Genomic DNA, 27,958 nt, shown 5'->3' with positions numbered 1-27,958 from the left:
AGTTCAGAACGCTGTTGTGCAGACTTTTAATATATACCTGTAAAATATTCAAAGTAATTAAATTAATTAAATAATATAAATATTGTAAAACCATAACTTATATGCTAACAGGCTTCAGTGGAAGGGGGGAACAGACACTAAACAGTGCTGCTGGTTTTAAAAGATAATCAGATTTCTTCTCATGTTTTTATTATTATTATTATTATTATTATTATTATTATTATTTTTGCACATAAGTGGTGTGTAGTTGTAGTACTAGTGATACCTTCCAAATGAGATTTCCTTTGCTCAAGGGAAAGGTGTCATATTTATAGTAGCTTGCCGGTATCTGTGGTTACAGATACCAATAGGCCAACAGAACGAAGCCAGCTGTTTTTATTTTATTTTGAAAGGTGAGTTGGAACTAATGAAAGCTTTGGTGTGCACTGGTACACTTCTCATATCATAACATCGGATTACTTGTCGATAACTTATAAATACTTGACAGAAATTATTTATTGTGACATTTGCTAATTTGCCCATCTATCATTTTGACTTCAATTGTTGGGATTTTTTAATGGTTGATATTTTTGTGTTGTAATGTACGTCATGGTTTTGAAATGTAACTGTACAGTCTCAAGGAAAGAATGTAACAAGCGGGAGTTTTTGCATTGTATATAACTGTAATTATTTATGTTTATTCTATCATTTGTATCATATCAATGCCTTGTACAGTGTTTCTTTTTTCTTTTTTGTTTTGAAATTATTTTGTATTTTATTTTTATAAACTGGTTATAAATAAAATACTCATTCCGCATGCTGACAGAATCATGCGAAAGGTTTCTGTTTTTAATCCTGAAATGCTGGGAACCGGATGATGACACAATGGGTTGAATAGGCACTTGTGTAGGTTTTTATTAGCCTGTTAGTATTTTAACAAGAGTTAGGGGAATTAAATATCAGAATAAGAGTCAAAAGATACACCCAGAAGAGATAATAATTGCATAATTCATGAAATAAAATAAATTGCAGATACTTTCTGGTGTTTGTAAGTACAATTTGCATGTTTCAAACATTCTTTTAGTTTGAGCAAATCGGTGCTTTAATTTAACATGTGAGTCATGTAGACATATTTTAAAAGACCTGGAGAAAAATACAGAGTACATGACCTCAGTGTCCTCAATGATAGCCACGGGCCTTATTACTGGTATTGTTTCAATTTGTTAACAAAGTGCAGGAGAGTTGACCTGATCACTTTTTCTTATGATTATGGAATTTCTCAAAAATAACAAATAGCTGTCTGATAGATAACATAGCATGTTATCTTTAATCTTGACTAAAAAAACAACTTTACATCAAACGTATTTACATCAACATCAATTTTACATTTCTTTTTTTCTAGAAAGTTGACCACAAAACAAAACATTCTTGTGTACATACAGTGAAAGAAAGGAAAATCATTCATATCCATTTTGAATATTTCTAACACCAAGGGGCTGTCAGCCTCCGTCGAGCGCGTACGTGGTTCGCCTACGTCATACGCATTACGCGTCTGCGTAACGCTGGCCCCGCCCACCTCGCCTCAGTCCTTTAGCCGCGCAGCTCCTGGCCAGAAATGGCGGCTCTTTTGGAATCACTTTTGTCGAAGAAAGCGGACATTAAAACAGTCTTGGACTGGCTGAAGAATATAGAGGTGGGTCCGAAATGATTAAGAGCCACATGAGTGACAGACAGCAGACGCGCTGGCTCTTGTAATTGGTGTTTAGTGAGATGACATAGCTCACAAGTGATGTAAACAAAACTTTTAGCTGCATAGCTAGTGAGCTAGGTTAGCTGCAGCAGACGAGACGCTACGTTGTCAACTTCCCTACCAGTCAAATGAGAATTTAGCGTTTAACAGATCGTAACTTATCGCATCTGCCTGCTACTGTTATTATTAAAAACCTAAGATGGCTGTGCAGTTAAGCAGATGTTGGTGCAATGATAGCTAGGTTAACGTGCTATTTTCTGCAGAAATGTCTGAAACTGTGCAGACAAACATTCACTGATCAAGTTAGTCTTTATCTTGGGCTCATCGTTGATAACATAGCGTTGACAATGTGTGTTATATCAGCTTTATAAATGCTGTATTTTTCACAGTTCATTACCATATCTTTTTTTCAACAGGAGGATGACAGCCTGCCATTTAGAGAACCTGGGGTGACAGTTCACAAACAAGAATTTGTCCCCTTTCTTTTAAACTTCCTGAGAGATCAGAGCAGTCAAGCACTAACCCATGGCCCTGCCACGCCGGCCAAGACCCCCAGCCGCCCCAGACCTGCTGCACAGACGCAGGGCTTCACCGACAGGAGGGGTTGCAGGTCTTCTGGTGGTGGGGCTGGTTCTCGCAGTGCCAGCCGGGTCCAGCTGTTTTCTCCTGCCTCCTCTGGCTCACCTGGATCTGAGTGGGATGCTTCTGGTCAGTCGGGGTCCCACTGTCTGAGCGGGGTCAACGCCTTCAGCAGTCCTTCCTTTACTACAGGATGGAGCCCCGCTTCGAGGACGTCAGGCTCTGAGCGCCGCTCTGGCCAGAGGATCAGTCTGGGGGACTACATGGTTTCTCCTCCTGATATCCAGCCGAGTCCCGGCTTCCAGTCACAGAAGAGCCGCAAGAGAGGCGGTGGCAGCATGCCGATGGTGGGACAAGGGAGACATGGAGGAGGACGTGGAGGACATCACAGTGATGAGACTGGGCGGTGGGAGAGTGGTGGAAGGAGGTCAGGTAGAGGAGGAGGAGGAGGTGGAGGAGGGTACAATAGGATAAATGAGCAGGTTTCACCTCCATCTGTTGGGCAGCTCAACTTGAGCAACTTGGAGGACTTTCCTCCTGTTGGGTCATCACCCATTTCACCTGCGTGAGTAAACATAACATAAATATTGAAAAAAACAAACAAAAACACAGACTTGAGATTTCAAATGTGCCTAACGGTTTCCATTTCTCTTCAGGGCATCCAAACCATCTCGAAGAATAAACCCAACACCAGTTGGTGCAGAGCGGCCGCACTCCAAGCCAAAGACCTGCTTCACCTCCACCCCATTCAGTAAACCTTCAAGTCCCCCATCTGCTGTAGAGGCAATTGAGGGGTCAGCGGTAGTGGGCAGTCCTCTGAGTCTGCAGGAAGAGAGGGAGCTACTGAAGAGGGAAAAGTGAGTGCACATGCAAAATTATTGTACTTATTGTGACACGAAAGTTAACTGTTGTCTGTACCAGTTTGAGGAGTGGGTGGCACGAATGCTTTTGTTTATACTACCAGTGCTACTTGCTTTCTACTGTTTGTCTTTGCTCTGTTGTTTACAAGCAAGGATGGGGGCGAGGTTCACCACTTTGCGAAACACATGATTGTATAAAGGATATTACTACATGGACTCAGGAACACTTTGTAACACTGTTTGTTTGCATATGATCACATACTGTAAAGATTTCCACACAAATAATGTCACAAGATCTAATTTCCTTATTTTTTTGTTGTTTTGGATTCAGTGCAGCATCACCTCTTCACCTCAGTTTGTCGCTTTCATTTCATAACCAGAAATAACTTTGTTTTTTAGGACAAAGCGTGCGCAGCAGGTCAGCTCTCCTCTGCCGTCCTCGCTGGACCCTTGCACCCCCACCAAGTCAGGGCTTCGGACGGGCTCTAAAGTTACACCAGATCTGCAGACATCATGTCCTGAACCTTCCAAAGTCACCTTCTCTTCGGAGCTGGATCTCCTTGCAGAGCTGTACTGTACCTGCATTGCTGGTAAGTGACCACAAGGTGGCGTTCATGTGCTAGGTAAAGGAAATGTGAAGGAAAAAGAAGTGAATTAAATGTGTTTTATACATGAACTTATCTAAAGACATTTACTGCAAGTGAAAATAGACTTAAAACATGCAAATAAATAATTTCGAGTTGGAATGCTTTAGGAATAAATACACAAATGCACTAAACATTTTTTAAATGCCTGCCAACGAACTGATTTTAAATAGTGATTTTCAAGAAAATGAGTTTGTGTGTGTTTTAATGTCTTACAGAAAATCTCGTGCCAAACATTTTCCTGGAGCTTTTCTTCGTGATGCAGTTGCTAACGTCTCAGTCTCCTCACACTCATGATGACGGTGAACAGGAAAGTGTGTGTGCAGCGAAATCAGGTGTGAACTTAGTTTTTATGTCACGTAAGTCCTATAACAAATATGATTCCTGAATTGTAATTAAGATCTTTTTAAATATAATTTCAGATGTTTTGGAGGGATGCTACTTGAGACAGGTACACAACTGTGTGTACTTTGCAGTGAAGGTTCTGGAGAATCAGTTTCAGTGAGTTGTTTTATGTCTTGTGTCACATTTTTCCTCAATTTAACAAGACTACATCAGCACACATCTCTTCTCCCTAATTAAGTGACACTGCTACTCCAGCCTCCTTTAGCTGATTCCTAACTATGTATTTTTGGCAGGTTGGTAGCTCATTTGGACAAGTGCACCCTACGTCTATTGGCAGAGAACGAAAGGGTCGCATCTTTCTCTCCGGATCTCAGGGACCGTCTGACTCAGGCCCAGGACAGAAGCACAGCCAAGGTAACACACTGGTACTGCATTGTACGGATATAAATACTTTTTATTCACTAAATGTCATTGAATACAATTAGATATTGGCCACAATACACAATGCTGTCTTAAAATATGTATTTCTTTATTAGATTGTGTTATTAATGTTTAGACCTGCAATGATTAGTCAATTAACTGATCATTTGATTAAATTAATTTGATATTTAATTAATATGCAACCATTCAAGCAAAAGTATAAAAAATTGCTCAATATTTTAGTGTTATGGACTCTTGGACCGAATCTTTCAGCTGCACTCACAAGCATTTTTAATTTATTTGATGATTTGTAGACAAAGCAATTATTCAATTAATTGAGAGAATAATATGCAGATTAATAAATAAAAGAATAATTATTAGTTAGGGCCCTATTCATGTTTGATCAATTTAGATATCATTTACTTCTTGGAATCTTTATCCTTTATCCTCAATCACTAAAAAAAGTCTAAAAATGAGTGTAATTTCCAGAGAAATTGAAACTTTGCACTACTTGTTTATCCGTTCCAGCTCTCTCCTTCAGTTTCCACTTTCATCCACTCAGTCCCATTCCAACCTGCTACTGACAACCGGTCCAACTTTGGCAGTGACAAGGCCTTCCACACCTTTAAAAAACAGAGGTACATCACACACATTTCCTTTTTCTTTTGTAAATCTGCCTTCTTGAGTCATGTCCAGTATAAACTACCTGTAAGACAGAAGAAGTTTGCACCAGATCAGGTGAAACTCCTTTATCATCAGTTACACTTTTGCATGTGATGTTTTCTCAGGGATATTTTTTATGAGGTGTTGCGAGAATGGGAGGACTTTCACAAGGAACCTGGATGGAGCTTTGACGCTGCTCTTGGGAGTCGGATAAGGCAAGTCCAGATTCTTCAGTCCTTTTCTTTTAATCTTATGAACCAGGTGTAATTTTAAAATTTTAAAATTAGTTTCTGTCTGATGAGTTTCACTCTGTGTATTTCATTGTTTCATCTTCTTTTTTAGAGGAATGATGAGCCAACTGACAGCTGCAGGAAACCATTCCCATTTTGCCCGTCTGTTCCTGAAACAGCTTATTCAGGTAGACTGTGGCACCTCATTCACACTTAGATCTTAACACATTCTCTTTTTGTTCAGAAGACATCAGCAGCTTCCTGACTCTTTAAACAGAAGTGTGTCACATTGTATTTTTTTATAGATGTGTAAAGGCCCCCGTGTGAACAGCTCTCCTGGGGATACTCCCGATGCTGACCTGCTAGGCATGCTGGGAGCAGACAGCTTGGGGCGTCTCAAGCGCCTCGAGGAGCGTCTCATTCAGCCTCAAGGAGTAGTCGGCCCCTGCCCTCCTCCATCCTTCCCTGGTCACCAGGAGTTCTTCAGGGACTTCCTGCAGGCAGCCAGCTGGTAAGAAATATATCCATTCCACTATATGATGAATAATACAAAATTGTATTGATAATAACACATTTGGCATTTTATAACAGCAGCAGTAATTTTACTTTCTGAATAAGTCATTTTTTCATGTGGCAGATGAATCAAATTTACATTTTCTTTGAGTTAAAACCTTCAGTGTCTGTTGTCTTTCTGTGATCTAACATGTCTTACTTATTGTGTACCAGCTGCCAGCTGAACCAGCACCTGCAGGACAGCCTGTGTCAGCAGCTCCTCCAGCTGGATGAGGTGTCCATCCTGAGCCCTCCTGCTTCCATCGGGGAGGGAGAGGAGGAGGAGGGAGACGGGGACATGGAGCAGCAGGTACATACATTATCAGAGTCAGAAAAGGTCAAAATGAAAAATCAGTGACACCGAAAATTACAGACATGCCAGATTCAGAACTAATTTGTCAGATATGCTGTTCATTATCATATAAACCTTTGTCTCTCCATTCCACCTCATCAGGATGAGAAGCAGCGGTTCACCTCAGTGCTGCTACTCGCTCGTCTTCTGGCTAAGTTTCTGGGATTCCTTTCCTTTCTTCCTTATCAAACATCTGAGAAACCATCCAGGGAAATTCAGGAGGCTGCTATAGCTCAGCGCAGCAAGGTGAGGAGATAAAAACTATGTTTATAGACTAATGCAACCTAAAGGATTCATTTCCTGCTGATGTGCAAGTTGTATCTCACTGAGGAAACTCTGAAATGTTCTGTTATTAGCCCAGACCTGAAGTGGCAAAGATATAAGTCATTGAATTTCATTAAAAACTCTCTTGGTCCCTCAGAGTGCTCCAGTGCTGGATGTGTGTGCTCTGCTGAGCAACAGTATGAAAAGGAGGCGCACCATCCTGACGGTGCCCTGGCTGGTTGAGTTCCTCTCCATGCTGGACTGTGTTGGTCCTCTGCTGCTCTGCTATAGAACTGCACTGGGCACACTGCTTCTCCTGTACAGGTGAGTCTGTATTTCTGCTCATTTAACAGATAAGAATTTGTTAAAGAACAGACAACTATTGTAAAAGTCAAATAATTCGAAATAATGTCTGTAGGTAAGATATTTTCACTTTTGTTCTAGGACATAAGATATTTCAGTTTAATATGCCACTCATGAATTTTGAAGCTTTAACATGACTTTAAAAAGGTTTCTAAAGAGTAGCTAAATGAAACTAAGGAGGTTGTCGGGGACGTTAAAAGTCATTTCGCCAGACACAGAGACTTGTCTTTACGGGCAGTCTTTACTTGCAGACTATAGAAAATATAAAAAAAAATCACAAACATTTGTCTGAAGAACCTCTTACAAACATAGATAGACTTTTTTCTTTCTTTCTGTTGCTGTTTGATTTCTCGTTTTTCCTTCTTGGAAAAAAAGGTAAATATTACTTTTGTATGCTTTTTAGGAGAATGCTGCTGGGCAGATGTGGAGAAATGTGTTACCTGAACAAGCTGCTAATGGTGTCTGTGTTGGGTTGGCTCTTCCAGGTGAGACACAACTTGTAGATATTGTTTGTACTTTTATAAAGCTGCATTTACTTCAACCTCGCTTTTTCAATTTGTTTTTGGGAAATATCTTTGTTGATCACACTGTAACAAAACTACAAAACCAAGTCTGCAATAAAACAATAACCACTAATGCTGAGCATGAATGGAAGTGCAGGGTACCTGTTACCATGTTACGATTTATAAACAATTTAAAACTGTATAGAGCGGTTTTGATTTATGACACCACACCACAGTTTAATCCAATTTTCCTTTATATCCTTTGTACTTTTCTGCCAGCATGGACTTGAAATAGTTCTCAAAATGAATTCATAATTGTCATAAAAATCAGGTCCTAAAAAGTCTTACATTTATCTAGTTGTAACCTGCAGAAACCCAGCATATAGCAGCAGAACAAAAGCTTTACCCTGCTCATTTTTGTGTTTATCCTATTTATGCTTTATGTAATTGAAGTTGGTGTGTTGAACTTGTGTAGATCCCAGTGATTCCTGAGGACATTTTCTTCACCAATGAGTTCACTGAGGTTGCCAAACTGGAAGACAGCAGCTCAACTGCTCCAGGCCTTGTAAGTGAAATATTCATTAAAGCAGCTGTTTAACCATAAAATAATCACAGTTGATTTTTATTTATGTTAAAGTTTTTCTTGTTATTTTGTAGGACTGCATTCCTCTGGTGGACCAGCAGCTTCTTTATACATGCTGTTCATTTCTTGGTGAGTGGAACCTGGATGAAGGCCACATTTTAAGATCTTTTACATGTCTATTTTGTGTCTTTTTATATGTATATATTTGGAGCACAAAGTAACCTGCACTTGTTTAAGCTGTGGATCGATGCTCTGCCTCGTTTTTGTCCAGGTGAGTTCCGTAAGCTCCTGGCTGCCTTTGTATCTGGAAGCACGGCCAAGAGTGGAGGAATCATTCGCAAGATCACTCCCACTTCTGCTGAGCTCAGAGATACGCCAACTGCCAACAGGTCGCAGCAGAAACTGCAGGTGAGTCAGCGGGAGATGAAGAGTAGTGAAATGTTGGATGACATCACTGAATTGTTTGTATGCAAGTATTTTAACCCAATCACTTAAATGTGACAGGTGGACCTGGAGCAAGCCTTCTTTCACAACCAGCCGCCGTCACTGCGCCGCACTGTGGAGTTTGTAGCCGAGAGAGTCGGATCCAACGCTGTCAAGCATATGAAGTTAGTATAAAAGAGAAAAGGGGACTTTGACTGCATATAAAGTCACGAATGTCTGAATTTCCAAGTCACTCATTTCTAAATTAACTGGATCTTTCAGACTTCTTTATTCAACTTTCACCTGCCCTCCGCCAAATTATGTTTTAGGATTGAAAATGACTTTCAGAAAAGCAGCCAGTTAGCCTGCTACTATGGTTGGTTGCCTACCAACCACCTGCTTAGTATTTTATAGATGTTTGCATCAAAGCTCTATTTTTAATCAGCTGTACATAATTAATGAGCTTTTTTTCCTCTGTGTTTGTGTGTTCACCTCTCTCAACAGGGCCACATTAGTGAGTGAGTTGGTGGAGAGGGGTGAGAAGATGCTGAGAGATGGACTTGAATCGCCAAACTCAAACCCTTCAAAACTGAATGACTCCATCTGTGCTCAGCTGTGTGTTGCAGGATTGGAGGCCCTGGCAAAAGCCACCAGGTACAGAAGCTTTTATAAAAAACAAAACTGTCTTCCTCTAAGTCCACAGATTTGATAGGGTATTTGTACCAGAGTACTTTAACAGCCTATATCCGTGCATGAGTGAATGACCATTCGATTTAAAGGAAAGGATTTTTTTTTAACGTAAAAGAGATTTCCCCTCCTAGGTTTTATCATCACACACCATTAGCACTTTACTTCTGTGTGATAATGTCTTCTTTATGGTAATCTCTGTTTTATGGTGTTTTGCAGATTTTGCTGTGAAAAGAGTCCTGAGGCCATAAGAATTCTGCTCCCTGACGAGACCTCCCCTGCTGTAAGTCCTCTAAAAATCATCCCACAAAAATGTTGAAAATGATGTCATCCCAAAGCACTTCTAATAAAGTTAGACACAGATTACTTTACATAACAAACCAAGTCTAGAAATGCAGATTATTCTAATGTTTTGTACTTGCTGTCTCTCTGCAGGTCCTGACCACATCTGAAAACATTACCGAACGTCTTGCAACAGAAAAAGCCTGCAGCTGGCTCTCTGCCAACATCACAGGTAGCTGGTTAATGCACCATGCTTGTCTTTTTGCATGTTTCTGTGGTGTTTTCTTTTGCTTTCTACTTTTTCTGCAAAGTTTAGACATACTGTAATGATTATTGAGTTGAATTACTTGAATCAAGCAACTTTACTGCAGGGAGGCACCACCAATCCAACCTTATGCTCCAGATTATGATTCCTAAACTCAAGATATATGCTGGAATTTCTATACCTTTAAAAAATACTGATAATCGATACCACGGGAAAAGGAGAGTGAGGAAATGCAGCTAGTACTGGTGTATCATTACTGCGAAAAATGAGAATTAAAACCATTTCATATATTCAGAATCAATATGAATTGTTATTTCGATATTTTTGACGAGACTACTACCGATAACCAAGTATTGATCCGATACAAGTGCTCTCTTTTTTTAGAAATGTAATCGTGGCCCCCAGAAACACTGAATTTTATTACAACATTGACAAATTAACTAATATTAGCAGTGATCGAGTGTATGGGATCAGTGGATCCCCGTTTTAATGTTGCTGCAAGTTGATTTTCATGCCATGGTGAATGGTAGGTTTCATGAGGCCTGCAAAGCATTCAGTTAAGTATATAAAGTATTTTATTTATTTTGTTGAGTCTGTATCAATTTTATTTCTGCAGGCCTTATATACTATCCTGATTAAATTGTGTGAGGAATTATGTAATGAAACGTGATACTAGATTTACTGAACACGCTAAAACATGTAAAAACACGGGTATGATCCTTTGAAGGACTTAAGTTTTAAAGCCTTCAGTGCTGCTGGGATCGTGTTACAAAACGTTACTGCCATTATAGATGAAAAGGAAAGAAAAACCCATGCTGTGATTCAAGGTTCCCTGAGGAAACTCTTCTAAGATTTCTTTTTTGTTGTCTCACCACCAGCTCTGATAAGACGAGAGTGGAAGAGCAGGTATGATCGTGTGATGAAGGCTGTGGGAGGCCCAGCGGCTCCAGACTCGGGGGATTTGGCGGGGGTTGAGCTGGTCACCCAGGAGCAATCGACTACACCCAAGAGAAAACAAGGAAGTGAGAGAGTGGCATCCTGCCCTCCACACTGCAACCACAGTGCTTCTCTGCCCTCTGACATCCTCATCGAGATGAAGGTATGCCTGCTGATACAGATAAATGTTGTGGGAATTACACAGAACTTCACTTGTAAGTTGTTATTCAGCAAAAGCCCTTTTGGTAAAACTGGTGTTTTTGAGTGGGAATTTAAAAAACGACAACTGGCATCTTCAAAGAATAAACCTAACTTCTAAATGAAGTGAATAATGTCAGTCAGAACTTCTACTTAAATGTAACCTTTTATGTAGGAGCTCCTGAGCATTGCAGTCGGCCCCAGGACTGAGGAGGAGCTGCCAACCAGCTCTCAGATCAAAACGCTGCTGCAGAGAGTGGGAGACACACTGGCCTGCAGAAAGGTACACGAGACAGTGCAACAAAACATTGTGGTTGATTTATTTTTTTTGCACCAGGATTAATCACTCTCTTATTCTTATCTCTTCGCTTAGTTCTCAACCGCAGTGTCAGAGCAGATGCTACTGAACTCTACTGTCATACTGGCCTGCAAACTGGGTAAGAGAGTCCAGGCTTTCAATGACACTCTTAATTACAAAGAAATTATCTCTTTATGACATGCAATGTGTTATATGTAAATTACTTGATTCCCATAAGTGACGCTGCTTCATAAACACTGTTATTTAAATGTCCCTGTGCTGCTGAAATGGTCGCAGCATAAAGTCTTGTTGATGTACGGACCTGTTGTGTGTGTCTTCTCAGTGTCCGCAGAGCTGCCGGTGCTGTCTCTGTCAGGGTGCAGCAGAGGTGATGGGGTTGTTGTGGGTCTTGGTTCAGGGTCAGAGCCTCCTGTCAAAGCGTTGCTGGAGCAGCTTGCTGAGCTGTGGGAAAGAGACTGCTGCGCCTCCACCCCCCTCCACCTGCTCTTCAGCCCGCTTACTGTCACAGCTGTGCTGAAGGCCAGCGACACTGAGGTATGTTAAAGTATAGTCACATACCTCAGGGTTCATTTGTCATTGTAGAACAAGGGATTGCACAATGAAATGGAAGTTGTAGTCCCTTTATGCTACACAATTAAAAACAATGGGGCTTTTTCATACACATGCTGATTTGCTTTGTCTTAAAACGTCACCCCAACGTGGCTGGAATTTGCTTTTCTTCTAACAGGGGCTCCCACTTGAAAGTTTTTTAATTTTTAACTGATGACACGCTTGTCTTGAGTAGTTGTCAGGAGTGGCTATAGATAATAATGTCCCTCCCCACAGTATTATCGAAGAATAGCCGCCATACACACATTTAATTTCAGTACAGAGAGGCAGGAAAGGAGCAACAAAAGAGGGAGACTGCTGTTTTGGCCTGAAATTTTCAAAACTGATCTTTCATGATATTTTTTTGTTAAGTTTAACTGTTTAAGTTTTAAAGATGTTTGACTCTGCAGTCTTTAACCTTTTGTAATGACTTTCTTTGTCTTTTTAGTGGAACAACTACCTGTTCCTGGTGAGAAAGCTGGTCGACAGAGGAGTCCTGAGCGAGGAAGAGGTCATATCTCATTGGAAGAAGTTAACAAACTTGGCTTTGCCAGCGGTGAGGGTTCACTGTGTTCTTGTCATCATGTATTCATGGGAAATAATTTCTTTTCCTAACAATTTGACCTTTTTCGACTCCTTTCCGCTCTCTCTCCTGCTGACTTTGTTCTCTCATTTCTGTGTCATTTCAGAAGTTGATTGAAAAATTTCAGCTGCAGTCACAGAGTATTAAACCTCCCCTGCCTCTGGCTGAGTTGCAGAGCCGTGTGGACATGCTGCAGGTCTCTCAACAGACGGTAGAGGGAGCTACATGACAACAATAATTCTACCCACAGCATCTTTTGTGTGATCAACAGTGATTTTATGCCACATCTGAAAGACCGTTCTGGATGACTTCTTCTTGTTGACCATTTTTGGGTTACCACTGCACAGCCCCATCAAAGCTGTTCCGTAGTCGTCCTCTGTGCACACTTTGCAAGCTTCAGACTTTTGTTCTCCACCTGTGAAGTGACAGCAGCCTTTCATGTATCCCTCTGCTCTTTAGCTAAGGTGCTGGTGAGAACCAGAAAGCCGTGCCAGGCAGAAGTAGCCAGGGACCACTGCATCTCATCTCTCACCTTAGATCTGAACCTGAGTGCAAGCACACAAGGTCGACATACTGAATATGTCCAAAGGGAAGTACTAGTAGATTAAGCATTTCAAATGGTCCAGACTATAGCAGAGAATACGCAAAGATAGGAGAAGGGTCGTCGTCATCAAGGATTCAAACTGAGTCAGTGCCACCCTAAAGACCTATGCTGATTATAATGGACAATTAGTTTCCTTCAAACAAGCCATAGTTTGTCTAGAAGCTAAAACTGAACTGAAAAATGTGATTATTTTTGTTGGTTTTAAGACCCACCAGATGAAATAAATGTCTTAATTTTAGTATAGCACTTTCACACACTGCCTTTGACCGCCACTACTAGTGATTGCATGTATGTTTCATGAATGCAAGACTGCATTTGTGAGTGTTTTTGTTCATGTTGAACGATTGCTGTTATCCCCTGCTGCTTTTAAATGAAGTATTTTTTATGTTGCTACAAGGTGAAAAATATAACAATAAAGATGTATTCTGGTTTAAATGTTGAATTGTGTTGTTGCCATAATTATAGGTTGCAAAAGTCTGAGACCACCAGTAAAGACTATTTTGCACTCATTTTAGATGTACATACATTTTAAAATGAACATATTGGTCATGTTTTAAAAGAATTATGTACATGCAAACACATACCTGTATATTTTTTGAAAAAGATGATTTATTTTCTATTAGACAGACATTACAGGGTAAATTACTCAAGTTTTTTATGGCTCCATGAATTAGTTTTTTTCAAGTTAGTCCTTGCACTGGGTACCACAATATGACCATTACCAGCAAATCTACTGTCGTTATGTGTGTCGTTGCAATAAACAGCATGCACTCAAGCTGGCATGGACTCCTGCTGATGACTCATGTTATGCCAGCATGATTTGACAGTGTTCACAAAGCTTCTTGTGATGTCATAGTGCCCCCAAAATGGGGTTGAGGTCATGTGACTGTGAGGAAAGTCCATGACAGTCAGGACTCCTTGGTCTTTGGTCTACAAGTTGCTAATTCTTGCGAAGCTTTGAGGTGCGTTTAGAGTCACTATACTGCTGCAGTATGAATTCTTCTCTAGAAAAATGAAGACCAGACGGTGCAGCATGCTTTTGAAGAATGAAGCAGTACTTCTTCTTGGTCGGGGTGGAGTCATTTTGGAGATGGTGTCCAACTCCATAGAATATGATGAGGCAGACCCAAGAATTTAAGAATTACACGTACTGACTGACCCCTTAGAAACCTTTAGCGCAGTAATGATTTGACACGGAGACACTGCTAAGAATAACATTTTTGATCTCACTTTTATTTACTTTCTAAATCCTATCCTAAATCCTTAAACTTGTGATTATTTCCAGGAAACAGGAGTGAAATCAAAACTGTCGCAATGACCATACAAAAACCTTCTCAAATCTAATGTCCTGATGTTATGACCACTTTTGGGTTTTTGTGTGCCTGGTCGTGCTTTGGATACAACTGATCCAAGTGTTTTAGAATAAAATGCACAGCCCTAGAAACCTTTGGTCTAGCCCCTATGGTAAATAGGGGCTAGACAATGCCCCTATGGTAGATAAAACACGACGAAGTGCCCTCTTGGATGCCTCTATGGTAGATAAAACACGGTAAAGTGCCCTCTTGGATATCTCTATGGTAGATAAAACATGACGAAGTGCCCTCTTGGATGCCCCTATGGTAGATAAAACAGGACGAAGTGCCCTCTTGGATGGCCCTATGGTAGATACAACACGGTAAAGTGCCCTCTCAGATGTCCCTATGGTAGATAAAACAGGACGAAGTGCCCTCTTGGATGCCCCTATGGTAGATAAAACACGGTAAAGTGCCCTCTCTCATGCCCCTATGGTAGATTAAAAAAGACAAAGTGCCCTCTTGGATGCCTCTATGGTAGATACGACACAGTAAAGTGCCCTCTCGGATGTCCCTATGGCAGATAAAACACGACGAAGTGCCCTCTTGGATGCCCCTATGGTAGATAAAACACGATAAAGTGCCCTACAGGGTGCCCTTTTTGTGCCCCACCACATACAGCTGGTGCCCTTTTAAGTTTTCTCACCCCTGTCCCACAAACATCCTGGGTCCGCCACTGTTTCCAGGTTCATGTGACAATATTGGAGGTTTTTAAAGTGGATCTCACTGTTATCAACAAAACAAAGTGCAATCCCTTAGTTTAACAATTAAACAGTGGGGGATTTGAATAATAACAGACATGCAAAGGCAGATTTGAATGTGGTGTAGTAGGAGGAGTATCCAGCAGCATCTCTCCCCTCCTCCCCTCCCTCTCCGTCCGGCAGGAAGTTTCAGCTCCTCCGCTGAGACTTTTGGAAGATACTCCTCGGCGGGCGGCTGAACCCGCGACCGAGCCGGTGGAGATGAGCCGAACGCCGGATGGCTGGACTGTTTCCTCCCGCTGTTAACTTTTTTTTTTTTTTTTTTTTTTACTATCGGAGTAAAATGCCAGAAATGCTCACACGGGGAAACATTACTTTACGCCAGCTCCGAGTTAGACAACTGCTGAGTTGCGCGTAAAAAAAAAAAACCCATCGCAAAAAGGCATCATGGCAAATGTGAAAGTTGCTATTCGGGTCCGTCCTCCCAACGCAAGGTACGTTTTTAATGTTAGCTAACGTTAATTAGCTGCTAGATAAAGTAACGCTAATTAATTAATGAGTGGACATTATAAGAGCTACTTTAGTGGAGTTGCCTTCATGTGTGAACTGTTGTCGCCAGCCATGGTTATTTGGCTGCTGCTTACATCCAAAACAATGCTCCTCTAATGTCGCCTTTTTGTATTAGCACGGGCTAATTGTCTCAAATTGCTTTATGGGAAGTTACAGCAATAACAAACCTTAAGCTAGCTGTTTAGCTAGTTAGCTAATATAGCTGTTAACTGAGCAGTGTGGTGCACATGGTGGATAATGACAACTGTGGCTGTCAGTAGTGTTGTCTGACTAAGCATCTGTGCAGCAGTGTAAGTGTGCTGCTGGCTAATGTACAGCAATATGTTGGGTTTAAAGTGTTTTAACTGCAGCCATTGAACTACACACAACAGCCATTAACTTGGGCTAATGGTGATTAATAAGAAATTAATTGTGATGCATTCAAAACACCTTTTTTTTTTCATGTATAACTATGGCAAACCACGTCTTAATATTTCAGGAAACCCAAAGTGTTCACCCCTTAACATCCAATTTTCTCCATCTGTTTTCATACTAGCTTTAAGGTCTGGTTGTTTGACTCAATTTTCAGGCATGAATACTGAACGTTTTGCCGGTGCCTGCCTCTCAAATGTGATCTGCCAATTTTCTGCCTTATATGATTGCTCTCTGGTTGGCTGGACAAAACAAGCCATTTGAAAAATGTTTGAAAAATGTCACCTTTGGGCCCTGGAAAACTGGAAAACCCAAATCAAATAGCGAATAGTGGGGCCACGGGCCAAATTCAAACGCCTTTTGTATTGTTAATAAAGCCTGACTGATACTCGATTTATGGGGCCGATGCCAATACATATATAAAGACGTGAAAAATGACGATATCTATACATCGTGATATACACATTTTTTGCAATGATCCATCAAATCTGGTTATCAAACACTTGGCACAAAGATATGTTACTGGGTTGGGATATTTTTACAGTTTCACAGTAAACTTACTGTGAATTTAATCATTATAACTCACCGCAAGCATCTTTTTTCTGCAATAAAATCTCTGAAAGACGTTTTCACATGGGCACATATCAGATAATTTACAGTATATGCTGATATCGATATATCTGTGATAGGCAGATATTGGCCAATAGTATCGGTTGACAGATATATAAGTCGGGTTGTAATTGTAACGATGCAAATTGGTACTTAAATCCCAATTTCACTGAAGCTATATGATGTTTATACTCTTGTTCAACCCAAGAATCCACGTTTTCTCCTATGGCTCCTATGCACACTTCTCCTAAATCTAACCTAGCCAACTAATGTTGTTAAGGTCTGTATGTACTTAATATTTTTGCTGCCAGCCCTGTCTCTTAGTAAAAAGTATTTCCTTCATTTAGTGAGAGGCATTTATGTGAAAAAAATCTTCCCTCAGTTTTACAGTGCTGTGAAATCTGCTGTTGAAGTAGCAAAGGAACACAGGGAGGCTGTAAAGTTACTTTGCTCCACTGGAGCACCCCTTTACATTAACAGGCAAATTGCTACAACATGTTGAATAACAGGTCCTCGGGGTCTGAGGATATAGTACATATAACTTCTAAAGGAGTACATTGAATTGCATTGAAGTCCTGCGGGATGTTTGCGGGGAGCTTAATCCATAACAAAGCATTATTCAGGCTATGAAGGGCTGGACAATGATTCTTTCAGACAGTCTTCCTGGTGTTTTGCATCACAAAAGCATTTCTTATACATAATGTTCACTGTCATGCAAATCTGTGCTTCCTGATTTGTGGTTCTGACAGTCTCAGTGTCCTCTGCTCTTTTCTATTTTTTTAAAGTGAAGGATGTATTTCCTTACTCTTATATTTGAACGAGTACCCGCTGTGTGACAGAGATAACATTAACACCGGCGTGGTCAGCTGCATTCCTCATTCGATTAGGCATAGAAGTGTGCCGCTCTTTGTTTTAGTCGGCAAATGGGATTCAGTTGGTCCCCCCCCTCAGAGTGGAAGCAGCCTCTCACATGTGCAGAAAACATGTCAACCCAGTTGTGAAATTGCTCGTCCTAGGTTTGTATCAAAACACATTTTTATGAGGTTTTTACTATTTTCCACACTCCTCCATGCTGGATAGAGCCTGAGATTGAAGGTTGGTGGTTTTGGGTTGGGCCACTGCTGGGGTTGGCAAAATGAGTCCCGCGTGTTGAAGCACAGGGAGGGCTGACGATTACAACAGCCTCCTCATCAGCCCCTAACCCACCCCTGAGACGGAGTGCTTGCTCTAAAGGCAGCATTTGTCGTCATTATCGCTCCTGGAGATCGAAATTCTCTCAGCTCTGTGTTGTGATTGCCTCCAGTTTCGCATGTGTTGCATCAGATGTGCTCCGTCCAGCTGCCGGAGCACAAAAAGCAGAGCTGACCTTATTTTGCACACCAGCGGGGACACACACTGGTCCTCATACACGCACATCGCTTGTGCACGCTCTCGTCTTTGTGGAAACAGCCCAGGCTGCCTCGTCAGAGGACGTCTCTGGAGTGTGTGAGGGTCTGTTTCCATTTGAATCTGAAACTGGTGGCGATTTCATGGATCACCCTCACACACACAGATTCATTGTGTTCACCGTCATGTGATGGCCTCAAGTCAAGTGGAACAAGCGCAAATTTATCTGGACACCTTCTCAGTTATAACTGCATCAGCAAAAAGAGGATTTTAAAGTTATTTAAATTTGTCTGCTGGGTGTTGAATCCAAAGTGAAACCTTTGTTAAATCTCTGTCTGGTTTGCATTTGGACTGGGAGACACTGATCAATACTGATAGCGTCCCTGAGATCTCCTCTTTTCTTTTCCTCTCCATTGGAATTGTGTGTTAATGTTTTCATTCATCACTTTTCTTTACACTTCCAAACATGGTTGTTTATACACCTGATGAAGCATTTGACCTCTTGTCGCTCACAGGGAGAGTGCGGATGGAGGAAGGGTAGCCGTACAGGTGGAGGACAAGTTTGTGAGGATACGAAATGTAAAGGTGAGTATATTCGGTGTAAAAAATCTCCCAACAGCTGCGTTGTCATATAATATTTATTCTATATTTGTGTTATTTTGTTTGTTTGGTTGGACTTGGGGATTTGGGAGTAGTGTGTAGATGGTATCTATCACAACAGGATGTTTATAGCCTTGGATCAGCCTTTTCCTGCCTGATGTCACTGTTGTTTATTTTATGTGTGGAGCTCGCACAGGCACACGCACAATCGCGCATTAATTGGGAGACCCTTCCTGTCAAACACATGCACTGGCACACTCTTAACCAGGACAAACAGCAATGCAACTACAGCATATTTCATACTTTCAAAGGACACCCAAAATAAACTGTGGCAAATAAAAAAAAATGGTGTTAAATTAGGTGGTTTAACAGGAACATTTTCCTCCAAGCCATGTTAATAATAGTTTTCCATATTTTCGATAAAAGAGTGTTTTTAAAGAGGTTTTGCACATTTGGAAATAATAATTATGTGGCCTACAGTGTTGTAAGCTGATACTTTCGCCAAGTTACCAACCTTACTGTGTCAGACGACTGAGCAGACTTGTCTGATTAGTTGAGCTGCATTGCCTGCAGACAGCCTGGTGCTGTCTCTTAAGTTTCAGTGTGGAACATGTGACACTGTTGTTTTTTCATTGTGAGTCTTTGCATTAGCTGATACTGACATGATCAAACTTTGTGTCTTTGGAGGGTTGAGCAGATAGACACAAAAGCCTGGTTGAGAATCATATGTCCAAGTGTCTACCTCCAATGTTTATGGATGATCCAAACATACAAAAAGATTAAATAAAATAAGAGTTTCAAAACTGAAGTTCAGCTACAACCTAGTCACAGGTTAGGACATTCGTGGACCAGATTGGTAGTGAAGAATCGGCCCTCTTTGTTTACATTTGGATTTCTAAATGTTGACGTATAGAGAGGAGTTGGGTGGGGGAGGAGAAAATCTGTTACAAATGATGTGACAGAGAGAAACCACATATGGCCTCCCTCCGCCATGGAAAGGGATCAAGACTCCAAGGCTCTTGCGGCTCTCGTGGGAATAATTATTTATGGAAAGTGGGACAGTTTTGAAGGATCTGAGACAGACAGAAAAAAAAATGGTTGGTTTTAAAGGACAATAAATACAAACATCAAGTAATCCAAGCTATAAAGACCTACTGAACTAAATTAAAAAGTGTGAAACAAGAAAAAGACAATGTTTTACAGCTAGTCTGTTTCCCCTAACTTGATTAGCTAGTAAAACATGAGGCTTTATCAGAGGTTTGAGCTCCAGGGGAGTTGCCTGTTGCCTAGCCTGTGTTGCCATTGCCTAATCCCGTCCTCTACAAGGCCATTGTTTAATTTCCTAAAAGTGCAGAGGGGTTAAACAGCCATGTATTTAGGAAAGCCAATTGCTTTGAACAAAACTGATACCCAAAGCTTAGTGTTCCCTAATGCTGCAGTTGGGGAAAGGAAAGGCGATTTACATAGACGTTTGAGTGGATTCATCATTTGGATAATTATTTTGACAAGTGACTGCTTGGTTTGAAGAACAATTGGGACTAAAGCACCCTTTTTCTAGCCCTCTCCTTGTCATCATTCACTTGTCCTTGACCAAGACCTTTAACTCTTAGCAGCTCCAACGTTGCTGTTTTTTCAACTGAACGTGCACTCACCAAATGTGAACATGATACCGAGTGTCGCCTCACAAATTTTCCAAAGCAGTTGCAGTAAAATCTGATGTTTCAAGAAAACTTCTTATGCCAGGCTGAATGTTATCAATAACACTTTTAAATTTATCAGAATCTCTGTTGGTGAGCACTTCTCCTTTGCCAAGATTATCCATCCCTCTGACAGCTGTGGCATATGATTAACCAGCATTATTATTGCACAGGTGTGCCTTGGGCTGGTCATGATAAAATGCCCCTCTAAAAATGTGCCCTTTTATCACACAATGCCACAGATGTCGCAAGTTCTGAGGGCGTGTAAAATAGGCATACTGGCTGCAGAAATGCCCACCAGAGCTGTTGCCTGTTGCCACAAGCCCTCTCTGATGTTGTTTCCGAGAATTTGGCAGTGCACCCAACCAGCCTCACAGTTGGTGAAGCCGCTTGGTAAGGAGTCCAGGACGGCAGCCAACCAGCTGCATGTGCCACTTTCTCCACTGACATTTACCTCAGTAGACCAAAGATTCAATGCAGCGAAAATACACATTACACATGGTGTTTCACCCCAGTTCTCACAAACCTGTTTTGTACACCTGAAGAGATATACGTGCATAAAAAAACAAACAACAGCTGGAATACATTTAACCTTACAAATAGGAAGATAACACCATGATATCAACGCGATATCGGCTGTCCAGGTTGAATGCACTGATTAGAAGAAATGTTTGCTGTCCTTCAGTGAAACTGTTGTGCCTGGACAAGCCCAAGTGCTGCTGTGCTGTCTTTCCTACATTCAGGATTCACAGTAAGCAGAAAGGTGTTTAGTGTTAACGCAGTGAGGCGACTAAAGAACTGGAGGAGGGATTGTGTTGCTAATGAATGGAAACAGCTTGCTTGCAATTCCACACCATAACAGTCCCATTAAAAAAAAAAAAGCTATAGTATCAGGGAGTTTATCACTGTGATTTTTTTTTTATGTTGCTCTTATCTCTTTTTGCTTTTATACTTTGAATTTCATTATGCATCGCAATATTGTATTAGCTGTGAATAAAAAAGAAAAATCTTGTTTATTCATCGTGCTTAATTGAATTAATTAATTTACTGTACTTTTTTCCTCGTTGTTGGCTGTTATTGGTTGAGTGTGAAAAATCACCCTAACGTGCTTTACCCTTGTGTTTTTTCTCCGTGAAGCTGGATGGGCGTACAGATGGAGCCGTTGATTCGAGGGAGAAGCTTCTGGAGTTTTGTTTTGACTACTGCTACTGGTCTGTGGACCCTGCAGACCCTCACTATGCCTCGCAGGAGGAGGTAATGACCTAACTGACTGTTGTTAACATGAACTGGAATGTCCAGCGCTTGACCTTACTGCAGTATCCCAGTAATGGGTTTTTAACACTTAATTGTTACAAGATTCTTTTAATTTTCACATTTTATATGCTATGTGCCATAGCCCGAATAACGACTGAAGAGGCCCCTCCACAGTATGTTGCAACATCACAATTTCAGCCTCAAACCCAGTTCTTCTCTGATGTTGTTACTGTGGTTCGTGCTTGTGGCTACGTAGTGGAAATATGGAAGAAATAAACAGGGCTTTGACTGATTCTCTTACAGATGCACAAGAGTAGATTCTGACAGGAGAACAAGCACAAAGAGGATTCTCCAGGGGAAAAAATAACCATATTTGTTCTGTCTAAATAGCAGTTTCTTTACCCTAGAGCTGAATATTAAAATGTTGCTGTCAGTATTAGTATTGTAAGTGACATTAGTCAACAGTTGATGTCCTCAGTGGATCTGGTTTGACATGTTATCTTAATAATTACCTCAAAATATATTGAAAACTGCCCGAATATTATTTCATAATAATATTATGTCATTTTCCAACAACCAGATGATAAATAGCTGGTAATTTCTTTATATATTTCCAGGAAACTTCAAACTGGTTTCTGCTTACTTTCTGCCAGTCATGCCATTGTATTTTTCCAACTAGTTTCTGTCTTACTTCCCCTCATCAGGACACTAGTACCACCTACTTATCATGAAATTTGCAGACCTGTAATATATGAAGTGTTTTCTTCAATCTTTCTTGTTTTTGTGTCATGATAAATGCTTTCTTGTGAGTGGAGACCATGTGTGTGCCAATCCAGGCTATTTGCCACAAGTTGACACTGGCCGCCAAACACAACCTCTGTACCAAGGAAAGAGCCCAGAGGAAGCTGTGTCCTTGTAGACAAACCACAACAAGAGGGGTGTGTATGGCGTGTGTTTTTACACAGATGGCCACTTGGGGGATATGATATCAGCTCCATCTGTTACCCAGAAGTCTCTTTGCCTCAGACATGGCATGGCTAGAGTCAGCTCGCTTTTCATGTCCAGGCTTTGATTGGTCGATTAGATATCTTTGTGTTGCTTTGATTGGAGGGTGTTGCTGGAACCTGAGACGGGCTCCAGATCAAGAGGAAGTTCTGGCTGATTCCATGACAGGAAATCTCTGCAGAGCCTTCTCATATAGAGAGTTCTTTTTTTAGATTAGTCGCCTTGTTATTAATTTGAATTTTTATGGAGTTTTCATTGTTGAGCACAATAGAAGCACCCTTAGTTTTTACAGTTAAATCTCCTCTCATCTGCCACTCCCTCGCTGCCTGTCTCTGCTCTTGTCAGAGCTGCCTTTGTATGTGTTTCAGAAAGACAGGGCTGTGATGGCCTACACACTGTGCAGAGCGGCAGACAACACAACACTTCTTCCTCTCTCCTTTTCCCCCCCCACTTTTCTGGCTCTGGCTATCCTCAGCAGATTTGTGTCCAGTCACAGGGGCCTGGTTGCCACAAGACATTCCTCTGTCTGTTGACCCGTGGTGGGCGAAAAAGACACAAGTGAAGGACAGAGCTGCTGGATTTAATTCTGACCTCCTTTCCTGCCCCAGATTCTGAAGAATCGTCTCTTTAACAAGAATCTTGTGGATGATCACGTCAGTTATTTGCTAATTACATCACAGCTGAAAATATTTGAATTGGACATTTCTTTGGTTGATCTAACGACACAGTGCCTGACGTAAAAAGGAGAAAATGCTGTGTTTATGTTGTCGGGCAGCGAGACAGATTAATGGATCAACAGTGGCAGGTGGACACTATCATTCAAGAGCCGCTCCAACTATCTTCCCAGACAAATTGCTCTTTAGAGCAGTGAAGAGTCTAAGTGGCTGGTTGAGTAGGCAGATTTGTTATCCGTAACCAAAGTTGTACAACAATGTTCCCACACTGTTGTGTCGCCTCATTTCACTCAGTGGCATTACATTTAGGTAAATACCCTCAACTGGGTTTTATGGATCCAGTCTCTCTCTTATCTTGTGTCCCACAGCATGTGTTTTAACACATTAATGAGCTGATGCTGTTTATGCCAGCACTGGATGTTCTCATGGTCTCTACTGTAAAAATATATTTTAGCACACTGTTCTTTTTCCAGAGCAGGAAGAGAAGGACTTGCTCTGAATTTGTCTCGTATTATAGTCCCCACGAGACAATCTGAGCCCGTGGTGGAATGAGACAAGAGCAAAGTGGATATTAACTCCTGCTTTTCCTGTCCAGCATCATCCCACCGCACCCAGCACTACATCCCCCCCACTCCTGTCTACAGAACATCTCCATGCAAAAGTGCTGGTTTCCATTGTTGTACACTGTTACAGTGCAGAGAGTAGACAGAAATGTGGTATCTTAATTTATATTTTGGGTGCAGACATGGTTGCATTCTTGTCAGTGAGGTCTCCCCACAAGATAAAAGCTTGTCTGACTGGATGGGATGCTCAGTTTTTTAAGTTGCATCTTTGGGGAAAAGTGTCTCAAAGATAGTTGAGCGTAGAGGACGGAGAAAGGTGAGAAGAAGTAGGTTTTCGAAAGAGAGGCATAATCTGTAATCATAGCCAGCTGTGCAGGAGAGAACTGGGGCTATTTTTCTAGATGCAGCCTTTGTTTTGAGCTAATAAATAGCTTTTTCCACTATTTAATATCACAAACACTTCAGCTTGTTTATTGCTTTTGACAGCATGAAGCATGGGTAGAGGAAAGTGAAAAAGAGGCAGAGGATTGAGAGAGGGAATGGCAAGAGAAAACTGATTAGAGAAAGTGGGAATGTGAATTCCTCGGGCATAGGAGGAGGAGGGGAATTGGGCAGGGGGTCCACTGTGCCTCTGCAGCCCCCAGCTCTCTACTGCCAAATGCACAGCTGCCTTGCTAAGTGATTTTTCGCAGTTAAATTTCAGGGCAAAGACGTCACTGCTGAGGATTTGTCTCAGAGCACAATGCTGTTTTTTATTGCCAAAAGGAGTCGGCTTGCTGGGGTTTTTCCCTCTCCGCCTCCTCCTCCTCCTCTTCGCTCTCTGTCGATGCAGTTTGTGATTCGATTATGCCTCGCAGTGTTTCTAGGTCTGTGTGTCAGTGGCGCTGCAGACTGGGGAAAGAATAGCTTCTCTGTGTATGAGAAGAATCCTCCACACACACGTGAGCAGTTTATCCCCCCCTACACAGTCCACTCCAGTCCGGCCTGGTTTGAATTAACTACAAACAGGACACCAAATAAACCACATGCTGTCAACAGAGAAATATGAGATCTACGCCATATGGATACAGGAAGAGCACCTGTGATTTAAGTGCAGACCTACTGCTCTCTGTGAGTGGAGGCAGTGGATAAGAGGAGTTGTAACAACAGAGACTGAAAGTGGTTCGATAGATCAGGAAGGTGCAGGTCAAACCTCTCAGAAAAACAAGTAGAGCCTGCACATTACAACTCTGGGTGCCAAAGTTGGATCTTTTGTTAACTGACTCACGGAGATCCACTTATCTAGGAAGGAAGAGAATAAGATAGAAAATACTTTACTGAAGGAAGCATGATAGCTCTCACCTTAGCTGCTCCCATCATGAGTTCTGGGAAAAAATATGTGTATAATTCCTTTTTACCACTTGCCTGTTCAGGTGAGTGAGTGGCTAGATTTACTGGCCCGCTGTGAGATTTTACTTGCCCCAGGCGAACGGGCACTCCTTATTGTTGAGCCCTGTATTGCATCAGTTTAATCCCCCAGTGAAGGAGCCCATACTGTACCACTGTACCTTATGGATATTACACAAGGCTCCCATCAGTCTGAAAGCTGGAGAAGTCATTTTCAGCCTGCCATGAAGAGCGTAGCATGCAGCACTCCTCTCCAGGGTTGTGCTTTGGGGAGGAGGAGCAAATCCCCAAACTCTGTCCAGATATGGTTTTATTTATTTGTTTTAAGCCTAGCCTTTGCCCCAGTGTCAGTTGCAACAAGAATGTGCACTAAAAACTGGAGTGCACTGCCAGAGAGCCCCACTGCCTTCATTTTTTGGTTCACTTTCCTGCCCTCTGTTCTACTTTCTCCCACTGTCCTTCATTCCCATGTGTAGGGAGGCCTGGGTAATGAGGAGCAGCCTATCTGCTTGGCCTGCACATCTCTGTCTCCCCCTCCTCCGTGGCTCGCAGCCTCTCCGGCCCTCGATGCTAATTTGACCTACAAATTCTGTCCAAGTGTGACAAACGAGAGCGTTGTTGAACTCCTGCCAAACAGCTTCCTCTCTGACTCTGTCTCTCTGTCTGTGTCCTCCCTCTTACATTTCTCTCTCTTTCACCTCTTATTCTCTCACTCAGATTTTTAGCAGGAAGTCAGGACAAGGATCCCCAGTGACCTTTTTTTTCCTGTGTCTAAACCAAAGCATTTAGTTTTTGCTCAGGGTCCAGCTGTTGTGTTTGTGTAACCCAGTTGGAAAACGTGGGACGGGAACCGAGGGACCCTAGCTTCATCTGCAGCTGTTCACTCCTGGACGTGGCGAGTTTGGGAGAAAGTTGCATCTCCTTTAGCACTTATTTTCTTGCTTGCAGTCTCATGTCTTTGCATTGAGCTCTTAGACATCCTTTCAGTGAGAGCTGTTGAGGAGGAAAAATTAATCTCTGTCCTTTTGGTTGCGTCAAAGCTGGCAAAAACACTGAGGAGTTGGAGTTTTTAAATGTGGCGAAGTGCTTCGCTTTACTCGTCTGGCCTTGTGCCATCACCCTTGACAACATCTTACACACATTTACTTACACACACACACACACACACCCACCCACTACACATAAATACTTCTCCAGGCTTTAGTGTAGGGCAGCCCACATAAAACCAGACCAGAAATTGGCATTTTCCACAGCCAGTGATTACAAGACTTAAGTCATTACAGAGGCATTACACCATTACTTTTTCACTCTTGTCAGCCTGTCTTTATCATTCTGTCTCTTTATTTCACTACTGCTACTCTTTCTCAACATTTCTCACCCACTTTGCTACGTTCCTCCAATTTTTTTTTCTCTGTTACCAGGCCACCAACTAGGCTGCCTCTTTGGAGAAAAAAAGTGTTTCCCATGTTTCAAAACCAACATGGAACTTATCTGGTTCCTTGTTTTTCAGGAGACCTAATTTTCCTCAAAGAAATCTGGTCCAACTTAGTTAGACACGCACATTATATTTTTACTTTCCTTCTTAGATCTGTTGCCAAGGTAGGATTTTATAAGATAGCATCTCTTCTTATGTCACTACTCCAGAAATAGCTGTTATGCATATCATGTAGTGGTATTAATTTAAAGCTGTGCTCTCTTTTTCCATCTCCTGACTTTGCATTGCTTGAAATTTGAATCTTTGAACGATAGAGAATGAAATCGAAAGATACTGTAAATGTAGTAGAAGCCTGCAGCGTGCAATGAAGTGACACCTCTTTTCTCTGAACGCTATCTTTTCTACTTTGTATTGAAGAGGGGCAAAGATGGGAGTAAGTTGGTACTTGTGCAAGAGGTCTTGTAGCGGATCATAACCTGCAATTCATGTAGAAATATGCTGTACTGTGTCTTGGCCAAAACAGACTGTCCTTTTCTTTGCCTTCAGCTATATCTGGAGGCCTTTTGCCATCTTTTCTAACCCCAAGCCTTGTTTTGTTCTTCCTTCCCTCCTCTCTGTTTTGGCCTGATGAATTTGACCTATTTCCTTGAAAAGAATGAAATCTATATTCTGCTTTTCCTCTTTCATTGTTTGATTGTTTGTACATTTTTTCCTCAGAGAGGGAAGTAAACTCTGAGGCTTTTGTCCTTGTTGTGGACGCTGTTTCCTCTAAGCCGGTCCGAGACACACACATGCACACACACACATGCACGTGCAGCGGCCTGCTGGTGACAACCCCCTTCCTGTTAATGGAGGTGTTTAGTCTGTCCCCTGTGTGTGTTTCGAGGCGACCGACCAGCCTGCACGCTTGCTACGGCTCTGGCCAAGTCACTTTATCTTCAGGCTGTTTTTCTCCTGCTTCATTTGATCCTGGAGTACATTTCCATTCCCACAATGCAACATGTCTCTTACCTCAGCGGCTTTGTTCGACCAAAAATACCTCCCGGTGCTGCAGGGTGCTGCAAACTGTGAAAGTGGGTTGTGGGGGAGCCGGAGCGCAATGGCACAAATGACAGTCTACTGATTTAATTTGGCGTGACAGTGATGACAAACAACAGGATTGTTTTAATGTCGCCTGTCTAGACAAAACTCATACACACAGTTTTCTCAAGAGGTTGAAATAAGTTTATGCTTCCTCTTGTGGTTTTGTTCAGAGGTTATTTAAAGTATTTTGCACACTTTTGATGTAACCAAACAGGCAAATCGATGTCGAAACAGAGAAAACAAAAGGAATAGTGTACAGG

At 41.7% G+C, this 27,958-nt stretch overlaps 2 protein-coding genes across 2 annotated transcripts in view; both read left to right on the top strand.

Annotated features, from left to right (window-relative positions):
- Positions 1-1,484: 1,484 nt before the first annotated feature.
- cdan1 (codanin 1) lies at positions 1,485-13,414 on the top strand. Its single transcript, XM_073484241.1, has 28 exons — positions 1,485-1,672; positions 2,146-2,873; positions 2,965-3,165; positions 3,568-3,758; positions 4,031-4,147; positions 4,235-4,313; positions 4,451-4,571; positions 5,106-5,215; positions 5,366-5,455; positions 5,583-5,658; positions 5,776-5,981; positions 6,197-6,332; positions 6,477-6,620; positions 6,796-6,962; positions 7,405-7,486; positions 7,980-8,069; positions 8,162-8,216; positions 8,359-8,495; positions 8,592-8,695; positions 9,015-9,164; positions 9,417-9,480; positions 9,633-9,711; positions 10,623-10,843; positions 11,054-11,161; positions 11,252-11,315; positions 11,520-11,731; positions 12,234-12,341; positions 12,475-13,414. The coding sequence occupies exons 1-28, from the start codon at positions 1,595-1,597 to the stop codon at positions 12,595-12,597; spliced, it is 4,041 nt and encodes a 1,346-aa protein (XP_073340342.1). The 5' UTR covers positions 1,485-1,594; the 3' UTR covers positions 12,598-13,414.
- Positions 13,415-15,472: 2,058 nt separating this feature from the next.
- The window catches only part of stard9 (StAR-related lipid transfer (START) domain containing 9), a 40,393-nt gene continuing 27,907 nt past the window's right edge, over positions 15,473-27,958 (top strand). Inside the window, exons 1-3 of the mRNA XM_073483119.1 lie at positions 15,473-15,519; positions 18,517-18,586; positions 21,436-21,552. Of these exons, the coding sequence (XP_073339220.1) occupies positions 15,473-15,519; positions 18,517-18,586; positions 21,436-21,552 (234 nt within the window). The remainder of the gene's footprint in view (positions 15,520-18,516; positions 18,587-21,435; positions 21,553-27,958) is intronic.

The sequence above is a fragment of the Pagrus major genome, chromosome 16 (genome assembly GCF_040436345.1).
Source record: "Pagrus major chromosome 16, Pma_NU_1.0".
In the NCBI taxonomy this organism is placed as follows: domain Eukaryota; kingdom Metazoa; phylum Chordata; class Actinopteri; order Spariformes; family Sparidae; genus Pagrus; species Pagrus major.
Note: the sequence above shows the minus strand (reverse complement) of the source record. Positions and strands in the feature narration are given on the sequence as shown.

Bases quoted from the DNA above. Each gene is read 5' to 3' on its own strand.
- cdan1 (XM_073484241.1), top strand. From the start codon at position 1,595: ATGGCGGCTCTTTTGGAATCACTTTTGTCGAAGAAAGCGGACATTAAA. The intron at 4,314-4,450 runs GTGAGTTGTTTT...TATTTTTGGCAG, and splicing joins GTTCTGGAGAATCAGTTTCA to GTTGGTAGCTCATTTGGACA. The intron at 8,496-8,591 runs GTGAGTCAGCGG...TAAATGTGACAG, and splicing joins GGTCGCAGCAGAAACTGCAG to GTGGACCTGGAGCAAGCCTT.